The 14,984-nt window shown below is 35.9% G+C and overlaps 2 protein-coding genes across 5 annotated transcripts in view; one reads left to right on the forward strand and one right to left on the reverse strand.

Moving 5' to 3' along the window:
• LOC150094233 (osteopetrosis-associated transmembrane protein 1-like) overlaps positions 1-11,071 on the reverse strand; it is an 88,754-nt gene extending 77,683 nt beyond the window's left edge. The window contains exon 1 of the mRNA XM_090412165.1: positions 10,363-11,071. Within this exon, the coding sequence (XP_090268291.1) occupies positions 10,363-10,965 (603 nt within the window). The 5' untranslated portion in view covers positions 10,966-11,071. The remainder of the gene's footprint in view (positions 1-10,362) is intronic.
• A 143-nt stretch (positions 11,072-11,214) lies between these two features.
• The window catches only part of gdl (gonadal protein gdl), a 71,201-nt gene continuing 67,431 nt past the window's right edge, over positions 11,215-14,984 (forward strand). The window contains exon 1 of one of the 4 annotated variants that reach the window (XM_090412166.1): positions 11,215-11,567. In XM_090412166.1, the coding sequence (XP_090268292.1) occupies positions 11,431-11,567 (137 nt within the window). In that variant the 5' untranslated portion in view covers positions 11,215-11,430. The remainder of the gene's footprint in view (positions 11,568-14,984) is intronic. The other 3 variants (XM_090412167.1, XM_090412169.1, XM_090412168.1) reach the window with 3 other exon arrangements.

Here is a 14,984-nt window from a genome sequence, read left to right on the forward strand (position 1 = left end):
GGTCATCATCTGGAGTATATGTGTGCGTGCACACACACACACACACACACACATTCCAGATGATGACCTTATATTCACTCCTGATATATCAGGGGCAAATATTCCAGATGTGTTGTGCACACCCACGGAATAGCAATATCACCGATACTATATTTTTGCATTTATTCCTGTTAAAGACTCCCCTAATTGCTTCCTGGCTTTGCACAATTCCTAAAATTAAACACAATATATTAACGCTTCATGAGAAGGACACTTTGATGCATAAATATCACATCATATTTGCATTAAATACTGACACATTTGAGCTCTTTAAACAGATATGCAGATGGTGCGGTATGTCAAATTCTTCACATTCCAGTGGTTTTAAATGGCCAAGAAGGTGAGGAAGGATGTGCGCTGAGACAATAGCACCCAGAAGTCATTAATGGCTGTGACCGGTTATTGTGTGAAGCAATCCAATTGAACGTTTTCATGTCATGAGTTATTGTTTTTATTTTCTGAGCTTCATCTGTTTTGCTTATGCAAAGTGTGAACTGACATTTTATGACACCAATATAGACAAGTTTTAAATATATATTTATAATTTTCTATAAATAATTTACACTGTTACAATGTTATAGTCAGAGGAGGTTGTTACTTGTATATAAATAAGTAAAAGAGTTATTTCAGCCTTTCTTTGGTTCAATCTGGAAAAACAATAATTTTCCAAGTGATTACTTTTCTCAATTTTTCTGTGCATATTCTACGGTTGCATTTAAAAATTGTATCAAAATTCAAATTATCCATGTCCCTGGTATTTGCCAATGATCATCTAATCTCACGACAAAACATAAATCCTTTGTGCTTCTCACATAAATGGTGAAAAGGAAACATAACTATTGTTCATTTGACATTTATGCTTTATGCTAAATTATATTAATGGACACATTAAATTAGTTATCCTACAATTATTATTATTTTATTATTAATACATGGGAGTCCAAGGACTCATCGAGGGAGGGCACCTACTCAACAACTCTGTTTCCACCACTCAATCCACCAACTACGACGAACTGCAACTACCATCATCATTTACACCAAGCCATCTACAGCACACCACCACTAGTATTTTCACAGACAATCACATGTGGGTTTGAATCCCACAGCAGGATTTGAACCCGCAGCCTTTTGGCTGGAGAGTGGATATGCTAACCACTCGGCCAACCAGGACTGCATCAATTGCACTGGACCAATTAAGATGAGTGCTGATGTGCTATGCACCCTTAAAACTTTCATACATCAATAACAATGCAATCGTACATCAGTACATTCAAACTTACGTGAATTTTGTAGCAAGGGTTACATAAGCCACATGACAGCATGCCCAGCCTAAATGGGCACGCCACTGATGTATATATATATATATATATATAAATGTGTGTGTGTGTGTGTGTGTGTGTGTGTGTGTGTGTGTGTGTGTATATATACACTGGGTTAGCTTTGCATTAGGAACCCTCCCCCTTAATTCCAGTCCTGGTACACCCCCTCAAGGGGTGTACCAGGACTGGAATAACCATGAACAGACATCCAGAAGGGCTCATACTGGTCAGCCATGCATGACTAATCTTAGAGGTGAGTATTAGGTGTCACAACTGGTATGTCAGCAAATGATGTGCAACAGTCACACAGCTTACTCACCAGTACAACCCATTTCCACACAAACCATATGCCATACCTTGCTTTGCTTGGAACTCCACAGCCGGAGACAACAAAGGTGTCCATGATGAGGCCAGGCATCGCAAACACCTTGCATGGGCCAAGGGATATTGGCAATGGACACTTGACAGATGGAAGAAAGTCATCTGTAGTGATGACTCCCTTTTCCTGCTGCACCATGCTGATTGCCAGGTTTGCATTTGACATGAATAGCAAGCTCCATCTCCTCCTTCATTTCCAACATCTCTGCTCTCTAGAAGTTTTCTGCATACCGTTTTGTTAATTATTTTCCCAAATAATTACAATCCTCAGGTCTTCAAGGAACACATCATATTCCTTTCTTCTTTTGAACCACCTGCCCACTTATTGCAGTGTCGTGTCATAGGTTTTTAATGACCTCTCATGGATGGGGATGATATAAAAAAAAAGATTATTAAAACAGACTCTCTCCCTTCAGCAAATGCATACTGACTACTGCAGACAGAGGATCTAACCATTATCTTATCAACTAATATACGAAGTGTGGCAATTAAATAACGAGACAAAGGGCACTGTGAATCGTGTATCGTAGCAGTGGGATGCACTTGCACCATGAATGAACTTGAAGGTTCTAGAAGCAGTTGAGATAAGCATTGTTTGCTGTCACTCATAGTTAGTCTGTAGGCAGTTATAAAAGAAACATGTGTGAAGTCACTTTGCTGGAATAATGTATAACGTTAAACTCGAGCAGTGCATTAATCTCAAATTCCTTGTGAAATTGAAGAAATTGCTGACTGAGTGTTTGAAACTGTTGCAGGAGGTGTACAGTGATAATGTAATGTCACATGCACGAATTTGAATGGCACAAATGCTTTGCTGAAGGTCAAGAAAATGTTGAAGATGCCGAACAACTAGATCGACTTGTCATGGCAGCAACTGAACAAAACGTTGCAAAAATTAATGAAATTGTCTGCAACGATTGCTGATTAAGTATTCGGATGATAGTGGACATGGTGCACATTGATAAGGAGACTGCACAACAAATTTTGCATGAGCAATTGAACATGAACAAAGTCTGCACCAAAATGATTCCCAAAAACTTCTGGACATCTTTCTGTTCCTGTGTCAGGAGCAGAAAGATGTCCAGAAACAAATTTGCATTGACATCATGAAACAGCTGATAGTGAAGCTGGACTTGCATCACATGTGATGAGATGTGGATTTCTAGGTACGATCCAGAAACAATCGACAACCTATGTCACCAAGAAAGAAAAAAGCAATGCTGAACGTTTTTTTTATATCAATGGCATGGGGTAATGATTGAATGCGTACCAGAGGATCAGACAGTTAACCAACATTATTATCTTGAGGTTCTGGTCAAGCTGAGAGAATGAGTGAGAAAGAAGAGACCCAATCTGTGGAAGAACAATACTTGGATTCTTCATTAGGACAACGCTCCAGCCCATAGTGTACTGTCTTTTAAGCAATATCTGGCTGATAAGATCTCAGTGTTGGACTATCTGCCTTACCTGCCAGACTTCTCCATGAGACCCTTGTCCTTTTTCCAAAGTTGAAATCCACATGGAAGGGTTTCCATTTTCAGTCAGTGGATGAGGCAAAGGAGAAAACGGCAGCGATACTGAAGCAGATAACACCTCATGATTTGCAGTACTGTTTCCAACAATGGAAAATTCATATGCAACGGTGTATAGATAGCAGAGAGGAGTATATTTAAGGGGATAACAATTAAGTTGTACAATTGTAATAATAAACCACATTTTTGTAACCAGTCTCGTTATTTAATAGCAACATCTCGTATTTGGTCTTAACTTCCACTGTAAAATGAATATTGTCTGTATATCATACCATCTATATCATCCGAATACTTCCATTGTAAAATGAATAATTGGACACTTCCTTCTTAATGGATGACATATTACCATATTTTTAAAGAATATGCAAAAGAGCTATACCCTTGTCTGGTTATTTAATGAAAGTCTTGCCATAAGGAAGGTTCCAAAGGAGTGAAAAGAAAGCAAAATAATACCACTCTACAAGCATGGTTTGAGAACAGAAGCATCCAATTATAGACTGGTCTGTATATCTGCAGTTTTAATCAGAATGTTGGAAAAATTTGTTAGAAATAGAATACAGGATTGGGATGATGGACATAAGATTCTTTATAACGGTGAGCATGGGTTTGTGAAGAACAGGTCTTGTTTTAGCAATCTGCTCATGTTATATGATAAGGTGATGAATTTGCTGGATAAGAGAGAACCATATACGAGGATGGTTTGAAAAGTTCTCGGTCTCAACCATATATGGCAACACTATCGGCAAGATTTTTTTTTCTAAGTTGGTACATCTGTCATAAGCATCCATGTGAAATTGCAAGTCATTCTATAAAGTAGTTTATTTTATACAATTGTATGAAGCAAAAGTGTTGTCTGCATATCTTGAAATGGATAAAATTGAGTATTGTGATGTTATAAAATTCTTTGTGAAAGAAGATTTAACAACAAAAGAAATGCATTCGAAGTTCATAAAAGTTTATGCATGTTCTTCTCCTTCATTTTTGACAATTAAGAAATGGGCTGCCAAGTTTAAAAGTAGCCATACCAGCCTTGAAGATGATCCACGTGAAGGAAGTCCAAAAAAGTGTAACACCACCAGAAATCATTGATCAAGTGCAAAACATGGTATTGGATGACTGGTGAATCAATGTCCATGAAATTGTTGAGACTAGACGCATTTCAAAAGAACGTACAGGATATATTTTGCATGAAGAATTGTAAATGAAAAAGCTTTGCACAAGATGGTTGCTGCGCTTGCTCACAGCAGATCAAAAACACTTGCATGAAAATCTCTGAACAGTGCTTGAAGCATTTTTAAGAAGAATAAAACAATTTATTACTATGGATGAGACTTAAATTCACCGTTACACACCAGAATCCAAACAGCAGTCAAAAAACAGTGGACAGAAGCCGGTTGTTCAGCACCAAAGAAGACAAAGTCGGTTCCATCAGCAGGAAAGGTCATGGCATCAGTGTTTTGGAATGCTAAAGGCATTTTCTTTATTAATGATCTTGAAAAGGTTAAAACAATAACCAGGGATTATTATTCCGATTTTTTAACCAGACTAGATGAATAAATTCGTGAGGAAAGATCCAGTTTGCACAAGAAAAAAAAAATCATCTTTCATCAGGACAATGCACCTGTCCACAAAATTGTTTTGGCAATGGGAAAATTAAGGGATCTGCACTATGAATTGTTGGAACATCCACCTTATTCCCCAGATTTGGCTCCCTATGACTACTAGCTTTTCTCAAAACTAAAACTCTTCCTCGCTGGTCAGCGTTTTTCTTTGAATCAAGAGGTGATTGCAATTGTAGAGGGGTATTTTGCAGATCTTACTGAGAACCACTACAGGGACAGGATAATGGCAGTGGAGCATCCCTGGAAGTGTTAGTTATGAAGAGCGCTTGAGAGAATGTGGATTACAGAGGTTGGTGAATAGGAGGAAAGAGGATATATGATGGAGATCTTCGAGTTAGTTAAGGGATTCTATCAGATTAATACAGAAGAAATTATAAAAAGTGGATGTTAAGATGGGAAGAATGAGAGGCCATCCCTGGAAGTTATATAAAGATGTGGTTGAAGAAGGGTGTGAGTAGATATTTTTTATATGGAAAGTTATTAATAAGCAGAATGCATTGCCTGAGTGCACTGTGAATGCAGGTAGTGTAAATACTTCAAAGCTCATTATGATAGATATGTTGCTCATTGAGTGGGCCTTCAAAATGAGTCTATTGACTCCATGGAGGTTACCAAAATAATAATAATACAGGAAAACCTTGCTTAATGCGAATTATATGCACGATAATCAGTTAGCGCAATTGAGTGAAATGATACTATTTCCCACTTTAAGCGAGTGATTAATCAGTTAACGCGATTTTTTTATATTATGCAAAATTTTTTGCTGCCAATCTGCAGAGAGCAGCAGCACTTGTCAATGTGACAGCCAGTGGACAGTGGCGGTGCTGGGGGCGGTGAGACTCAGCAGTTGACTCAAAGCTATCATCATAAGCACATGTGCAAACTCTGTTCTCTTGCTTAATCACTTTTCCTTCACTTTGCTTTAATTTAAATACCTATAAGGCTTTATTATATTCGACCTCTGATATGGAAAGAGAGACTGATAAAGAAAGCAACAATAATAAAAAGAGAAGAAAAGTAATTATGTTAAAGGAAAAGCTGGAAGTCATTAAGAGACATGAAAGTGGTGCCAGTAATACGATTATGCGAGACCTGGGATACAGCGAGTCTACAGTTCGGACTACACTAAATAAGAGCAAAGAATACAAAGAACAATGAAAAGTTGCTACTGCTACAAGTACAAGGAATAATCAGGCATAAAGCTCTCAAAATTTTTACATCATTGAAAGAGATTTAATTTCAAGAAGAATGTGAAAGCTTTACTGCGAGTTTAGGATGCTTTGACGGTTTAAAAATCAAGCTGGACTGCATAAAGTAAGAATAACCGGAAATCTGCAAGTGCTGATAATGATTCTGTGGCCAAGTTTCCTGAAGAATTGCAAAGGATAATTCAGGAGGGTGATTATGACGATTGTCAAATATTCAATGTTGACGAAATTGATCTCTTTTGGAAGCATATGTCAACAAAAACTTTCCTAATTAAAACTGAAGCATCTCAACCAGGATACAATCTAAAGAACGTCTTACGCTTTTATTAGGAGGCAACGAACTTTGAACTGAAGCCTATGTTAGTTTATCATGAGCAAAATCCAAGATCTAACATTATTGAAGAAATCAGCACAATTGGAAAATAATTTGAATTTAATGAACTGGATAATAAAGATGTGAGAAACTTGCTCAATTCCCATTCAGAACAGTTAAGCGAGAATGATCTCCTTCAATGAGAAGAACAGCATGCATATGAAGAAGAGAATGTTATGACCAGAAATATATACACCTTTTTACACAAGAATAATATTTAATTTGCCAAATATTTCGGTCTGAATATTACAGACCATCTTCAGGGGCTACATAGGAATAGTTTTAAAAAACAAGATGGAATACGAACAATTGATCATTCACACATAGAACGAGCTGCGTGATGTCATATCGCTAAGTATTAGAAGAGTAAACATTTTTAAAGTCATAATTAAAGATATTAATTCAGAAATTCATGTAATAATCTTAAATAACATTAGACTAATATAGGAAATTTACATTAAAAAAAAAAATTAATGTGTTATCCTGATCAAACTTCCCAAATTTTTGATATAGATATACAGTCATTACGATTCAAGTTAGGACGTTGAAGTAAGGCCTCCACACTTTCTTTAAATAAACGTTCAAATTTGTAGTGACATCTGTGTAGGAGGAGAGTCTTGGACCAAAGGATGTTGTGGCTTGTTTCTAATCCATGCTGAGCTAATCCAGATTTCTCGGGTTTGTTGTGTCGAATTGATGCTCTTGAATTCTTTTTTCTATAGAACGTCCAGTTTGTACAAAGTAGGAAAGATTACAGTTACAAGGAACTTGGTACACACCAAGTTCCTTGGTACAGACAAGGTTGAACGTTTATCTTTAGATGAAGGAAAATGGGTGGATAATTTGTTAATAGGTGTATAAGTGGCTGTTAAATCGTATTTCTTCAGAATTCTTGAAATTGGTTCTGAAATCCCGGAAATGTAAGGAATTGGAACTCGACGTATTGAATCTTTGCTGTTCTGTGTTGGAGTGTAAGAATCGAAAAGATGTTGTGTATGCTTTTTGGAGAAGCCATTTAGTTTCATGTGATGTTTGATGGTTGAAAGTTCTTTATGTAATAAATGAGAAGTTGAACAATTAGTTTTGGCTCGTCGGATTAAACAAAAGTAGGAAAAAAACATGCCTCAGGGATCTGTTATGATTCCTGTTTTTTTGACAGGGATGATGAGCAGATTCTTTGAAAATATAATGAAGAATTCTCAATATCACCATCTGCAAATAAGTGTATATCACCATTTCTTGTTTAATTTCCATACAAATTAAACAAGAATGTCCTCATAACAGATCCCTGAGGCATGTCACTAGTGACTTTCCTCTTATTAAGCAATAATAACAATTGCTTAATAAATCTTCTGCTGCTGTTTATTTTGCTATTTTGCCTTGGAAAGTACTCTCTAGGAATGCTTTTTTTTTTTTTTTGACTCATGACATCTTTATAGTTTGATATTTGCCCTCCATACCATGGCTTTTATATTTCTAGCCTCCACTCATGATATTCCCTCTGCATTTTTCTTTTATGGAGTTCATGTTTTGTAATTTTACTTGATAATTCTCCTCCTACGTCATCTATCTTTCTAATCCTTGGATGCAGTCCAATGCATCTTCTTTCAAACACTCATGTACTACTTTCTATGCATTGATAATGCCTTTAATCTGCATTTCTCATGCCAAGGCACCAGGTTGAGCTTACTCCTTAGTATGTCATAATTCCTCACAATAATGAATTATTATTTTGGTGAAGAAGAGAGTGCTATGACTGATATACATGGCCTGTTAGGAAAAGTTTATCAGACAGAAATAATAAATGCGTTGTGAATAATCATAACACTGACAAAAGAGGTTGTAATAAAAATGTATACAGCAGAATGATTTTAAGGAATGCCGATGGTAGGGAGGTAACTGAATCAGTTGATATAGTGGAATTACTGAGCGGGCACTTTGCAAGTGTATATCATCCAGGTGGTGATATTCCAGGAATGAAGGAACCAATAGCTTATATGGGAACTGAGGTGAACGAAATGGAGGTGAATAGTATATTACAAAACCTTAATGTGAATACATCTGTGGAATTGGATGGTATACCAGCTCGGGTCTTACGTGAAGCAGCTAAAGAACTGTCAGTGCCCTTGACCATTTTGTTTAATTTGAGTCTCGGATCTGGGTTAGTCCAGAGGGGGTGGAAAGAGAGGAAAATAGTTCCAATGCAAAAAGGAGGTTCCAAGACTGCTGTTGCAAATTACTGACTGATCAGCATATCAGGAGTCATTGTCAAGGTTTTGGAGAAAGTAGTCAAGAGAAAAATACAGGAATGGATAGATGAAAATGTGATTTTGTGAAATCACATGGTTTTGTGATTATGTAGATCATGCCTCACTACCTTGCTTATGTTTTATAAAACAGTGATGACGGCTGAACTGGATAAAGGTAGTGGGTATACAGTGATACTGCCAGACCTTGCTAAGGCCTTTGACAGGATACCACATGGTAATCAGTAAACTGCAGCATATGGGGGATGGATATAGGGTTGGTGAGATGGATAGGAGGGTGGTTGATGGAAAGATATCAGAGAGTAGTTTATTCAGGGTTAGAGTCCAAAAGACGACCTGTGACTAGTGGTGTGCCACAGGGTTCTGTTCTTGGACCACTACTATTTAATTTGTTCATTAACGATATAGGAAAGGATCTGAGAGGAACTGTTCATTTGTTTGCTGATGATGCAAAGTTGGGTAGAGCAATAGTGAATGCACATGATGTCAAAATTTTGCAGGATGATTTGGATAGATTAGAGGACTGGGCTAAGGAGAATGGATGCCAATTTAATGTGGCAAAGTGTAAGGTTATGCATTTTGGGGTGAAAAGATTAGCAGCAGTATACCACATTGGTGGAACTGTGCTCCAGGAGATTGACGAGGCCAGGGATTTGGGAGTGTTGGTGGATAGGGAGTTAAAGTTTAGGGGGCACATTGCAAAAGTGGCTAAATCAGCTCATCAAATCACTTGGTTACTGAAGAATACTTTGACAAGCAGAGACAAGCAAGTTATTGTTCCTCTGTATCAAGCCTTGATAAGACCCCATCTGGACTACTGTGCCCAGATCTAGGTGCCAGGGTTTCTTCTTGATGGGGATGAACTTTATGAGAACAGGTTGAAGATTTGTGGGTTGTAGAAATTGGCTGATAGGCGGAAAAGGGGTGATATGATTGAGACATTCAAATTACTGAAGGGTTTCTATAAGATTAATTCAGAGGATATTTTTCAGAACAGGACTGGTGGTGGGAGGACTAGGGCGATCCATGGAAACTGGGCAAGAGTGTGGTTAGCAAGGGTGTTAGAACTAGGTTTTTTACTTGGAGAGTGGTGAATGAGTGGAATAAGTTGCCAGTCTGTTGTGGGTGCCATGACTGTGAATGAGTTTAAGGGAAAGTATGATAGATACTGTGTGGATGTTGAGTAGTTGTTTAGGGCCTCCCTCAATGCATCTAAGGACTCATTGGAGTTGACCATAATAATAATAATAATCATCAATGCCACCTATATACTGTGATTAGTAATCAGTTAATCTAATTAATATCACATTTTATTTTAATGCCCCCATAAACAATAGGTTGGACAGTCCCCCCCCCCCCACAACATGTAGAGTGATGTAACTGCCAGCTCAGAAATACTGAACAGTTTAAAACAAGATATAACAGATATGCTTGTTAGATTTGTTCCTTTGATAATTACCTCCCATGATGATTCTTTGATTCTCAGAGATATGTATATCATGTCAAATGGACAACCAACCATTAATTTTAAATTCTAGTTGGTAGTATTCCTTCTTGTAGTTAATTACCATACTCTATAGACAGCTGCTGTGGCATTACAGAGCAATAACATTTATGAACATACCTGGATTTTCTGATAGATTACTTCACATTTCCTGAAAGAAAGTATACATTTCCGACACACGTAAACTGGTTTAGCATTGGCAACAATGCATATAGAAAAGTTTGCTGCTGTATTAGCATATTCATTGAGTAAATTGTAACATATTTCAGGAAGACGTTCGTAAGTGAAATATGCCAGATCAAACGTTTGATCTGACATATATGATCCGATATATGTCGGATTATTCGTTTGCATTATATTATCATCAGTTATTCCAGTCATTCGTAATTTAGAGGTTAAAATATCTCGTCCTCCATTATTCTTATCAGTCAAAGCATCTTTCATATGACTTGATTTGTTAAAGAATTGTTGAACAGAATTCTGCTTTGTTTCCGAAAACCATTTAAGGGGTTTAGCACTTGTCACAAAAGGAAGCGAAGTCACTTTTTTTCCAGAAATATTTACAAAGTGATGTGTTATCTGTTGAAATTCTTTTGCACCGAATGCATTCGAAGTTCTTGAAATATCAAGTTTCGTACTACAGCTATGAATTAAAACTACTAATGATACGACACATAACGTTATATGACTATGTTCATTAATAATAACCATATGAGCGGCCATTATTGCACGAAAAAAAATCAAAACCGAATAATCACAACACTGACAAAAGAAGTTGCAACAACAATCATCATTAACCACATATATACTGTGATTAGTACTAGGTTCTCTAATTAATATCACATTTTATATTTATGACCCTCCCCCATAAACAATGTAGGGGGCGTTGGGAGCTGATTGAATGAATGGTAGTCTCGTAAACCAATTGCGTAAACAAATGCATGTGTCATGATTTAATAAAGAATGCCATGGTATTTGTAGTGTGGTAAATAAGAAATGCTTAGAATCATTATTTCATAATATTTGATGTTTATTATATTTTAATTCCGGATTGCTTCAACAGATATGCTCTTTCGAGAGTATTTTAAAACTCATGTTTCAAGTAAACCATGCCAGAAGCGTTAGTATGTGTGACAGAAGTTTATGTGTACGAATGACCTATATCCGGTAAACAAAAAGTAAAAAGAAATGGCACAGTTTATCAGAGGTGATGAAAGCAGTCCTCGGGAGAGTGTCGAAGAGCAAATGGCAAGAAAAGAGAAGCTTCAGCAGCGCCATTATATTCTTCAGAATGAACTTCAGAATATGTCCAGAGAGTTACCTCAGTACGTGTGATACATGTAACTTAACATTTAAGAAAGCGTGCTATTTGGAGAGATTTTAACAAGGATTAATATTAATCTAGAAGGTATTTATTGTTAATCAGAATGAAACAGCTGTTAGTGCACATCTGAGAATTTAAGGGTAAGATATTGGAAAAGCATTGATTACAGCAAATATTGCGAACTAATAACACTCCATGAATTTTAGAATATCGGCTGCTTATAACTTAATTTGCACTGGGTGTTATAAGCCTCCGAAGTTTTATGCTGAATTACTATGACAGTTCTGGATGTTATTATGGAAGTTTCATAGATACTGTACTTTTTTAGAATTCGTATTTATATAACTTTCAGTTGTAGAGTATTGCTGAAATAAATGTGATTAGTTAGACAGGAGTGTCCATGCACTTTGTATAACTTTAGATCACCGTGAAAATGTTTTTTAATGCAATACACGCTCACAATAAATATAAATGTGTTACTATAGTTTGTGTGTGTGTGTATACACACACAGACATTCTGCACTAATACTTATGATGTAAAAAAAATTGCTATGAAATGTCATTATGCCTTAAAAATTTTAAATAGGTTCAGCAAGAAAATTTATCCCATCCATCAAAGTAATTCATTGAGAAATTTAAAAAAAAGACTGCACAGTAATCTTTTGGTAAATATAGACCAAAGGAAAGGGGGGGGGGAGAGGAAGACCACTGAAGCTGGAAATGGCAAATGCCTAATCTTTGAGAGAAGAAGAAAAAGAAACTAAATTAGGATTTAATTAGCTGTGATATAAATTTATCTATATAAAAAATATTTATAATTTGAACCTTCTGTTACTTTCTCCTAAATAATCCTTATTATGTACTGTTAAGATAATTTTAGCATTTTTTAGAAAAAAAATCATGATTGGGCCACAGCTTCCTGAAAAATGCAGGATCTTTCATTAAGGTATGCTGTTCAAAATATGAGACCACAAAAAAGCGAGTTCATCAAAAGAAAGTCAAAAATTATAAAGCTTAGCTGATTTAGGATGATCACATTATTTAAATATGGGAAAACAATAAGATAAGGTATCCAGTTAACCAGAAGAAATGCTATATGCAAATGATCAAATTATATTCAAAGATAATGAAGATGACCTTTAAAAATAAAAATCAGTTTAAACAAGATAAGCCAACAATACAATTTTAAATTTTGACACAAGAAAACAAAAGTCATTGCATTTAAAGGCCGAACTCATCTTACCTCAAATGTTAGATCAAAAATAGTGATAGAAAATAAAATAATAGAACATGTGACACAGTTTGATTAGTTAGGCTGCATAATAACATATCTGAAAGATAAATATGTGGATGAAAATTAAATATTAGAAAATCTGAGAAACAATTAAAAGGACATTGAAAACAAGATGAAAAACCCAACTTAAATTTCATGAAATAATGGCCACTCCCATTAGAAGAAAAATGAAAGTAAAATACAAATTGCAAAAATGAGATTTTTAAGAACAGCTAAAGGATGCACAAAATTGAACCATATAAAAAATGAAGTAAATCAGAAGAGAACTAGATATTTACAAGTAAATGAAAAGATAAGAAGTATAGAGAGAAATTGGAAGAACCATTTATTTAGGATGGAAAGATATCGGCTACCAAAAAAAGTGGGGAAATATAGACCAAAGGAAAGGAGAGAGAGAGAGAGGAAGACCACTATAGCTGGAAATGGCAAATGCCTAATCTTTGAGAGAAGAAGAAACTAAATTAGGATTTAATTAGTTGTGATATAAATTTATCTGTATATATAAAATATTTATATATAGAATGAACAGTTTGTGTTGGAGTGATTTCTTAATTTTGTCAGTTATTTAACCTGCAAGTTTAACTTACTTTTCAAGAAAACAAAGTTAACTGGAGAGAGAAATGTATTCACCAGTGGATTTTTTTTTTTTTTTGAATGTAACGTATTAGGTGAGACACTTTTATTAAAAAAAAAAAAAAAAACTTTCATTCTGCTGATCGCTGATAATGTTTTTATCAAAAAGCAGCAGCATAACTAGGATTTTAGTGTCCTTGCAAATTCCTAGCTAAGTGTAACAATTTTGATAATTGTAAAATATCTTGCAACTGACACCCTTCTGATACAGGTGCCCTTGGCAACTTCTGCTGTGCCAAAGTGCTCATATGCCACTGTCATGCAGAACACTGATGATCTACCATGTTTATCATGATAGCATCATGATATAAAGGTTCTGTAGCTTCTTTTATATGGAATTGATATAATAATTATTAAAATATAATTAAGAGAGACCTCCAGGGAGTTAGGGACTCCCCTGAGGTCTCTCTCAATTATATTTTAATGATTCAAAATTATCTCTGTCTGTATTAAATAAACGTTTACTGTCTCAACTCCCCCCCCCCTCCATTCAACAAGGTTTGTACCTACACTGCCTTCATCTCTCCTCATGTTTCACAGTCCTGATATCTTGATTGTCTCCATTTGTACCTTTTCCTGTTTTGGAAAAATTCTCTTTTACCTCTGTGCTAGTATATCTGGACTCACTGCAGGCAGTATATCAATATCATTCCAGGTAGATGTGGTTGAGGAAGACACTGTTTTTGTGTTACGTTAAATGAATATAAAATGTTTTGTTATGTTTAACATATAACTTACACATATCAAATTATGAAATTTAAACATATAAATTCTGTTTCGATACTTCTTATTACATGATACCTCCATCAGGTTTGAGAACTCATCACAAGAGCCACTCTACACTATGCGATTCACCATCTACTCTACCTGATCCACTGTCTACACCATCTGGTATCTACTGCACAGCTCCAGTTTCGTGTTTTAATTCCTTGTGTTCCAAGGCCAATTTTCCTGTTTTGCAGGATGAAAAACCTAAGTCTCCAAGAGTAAAAAACATTGTTACCTCTTTATGAAGTTAGCTAACTCAACTCGAACTTGGGTCTTTCCCAATCACAAAGTACAGCCATGATATCACCTTATTCTTCATGGTGTTATTATGCTATAGCCTTTTATGTGGAAATGATAGGTAGTATATAATTTTTATTAAATATTGAAAAGTATCACCTGTTTTTTTTATATTTGGTATACTTAACTACATACAAAATAATTATTTCCATTGCATGTAATGAAAAAATCTAATGCTAAACCAGTCTCACTTGTTTAGAGAGTAACTACGAGAATAATGTCTTCGTGGTGAGACGGGATCGTCATCTTCTGTTTCCTCCATAACCACCGCCATCATCATCATGCCAACTACAGGTCGAGGTCCAGGCTGGAAAGCCAACTCAAGGCCTCATCCGTCACCTAGTGGATGTCCTGTAGGCCACCACTGTGAAATTGGCGCCTTGGGCAGTCGTATACAATATGAGTAATCATATTAAAGGATTAAAC

Source organism: Typopeltis vanoorti, chromosome 22 (assembly GCF_054136105.1).
Source record: "Typopeltis vanoorti isolate ZY-2024b chromosome 22, IOZ_Tvanoo_1.0, whole genome shotgun sequence".
Taxonomy (NCBI): Eukaryota; Metazoa; Arthropoda; class Arachnida; order Uropygi; family Thelyphonidae; genus Typopeltis; species Typopeltis vanoorti.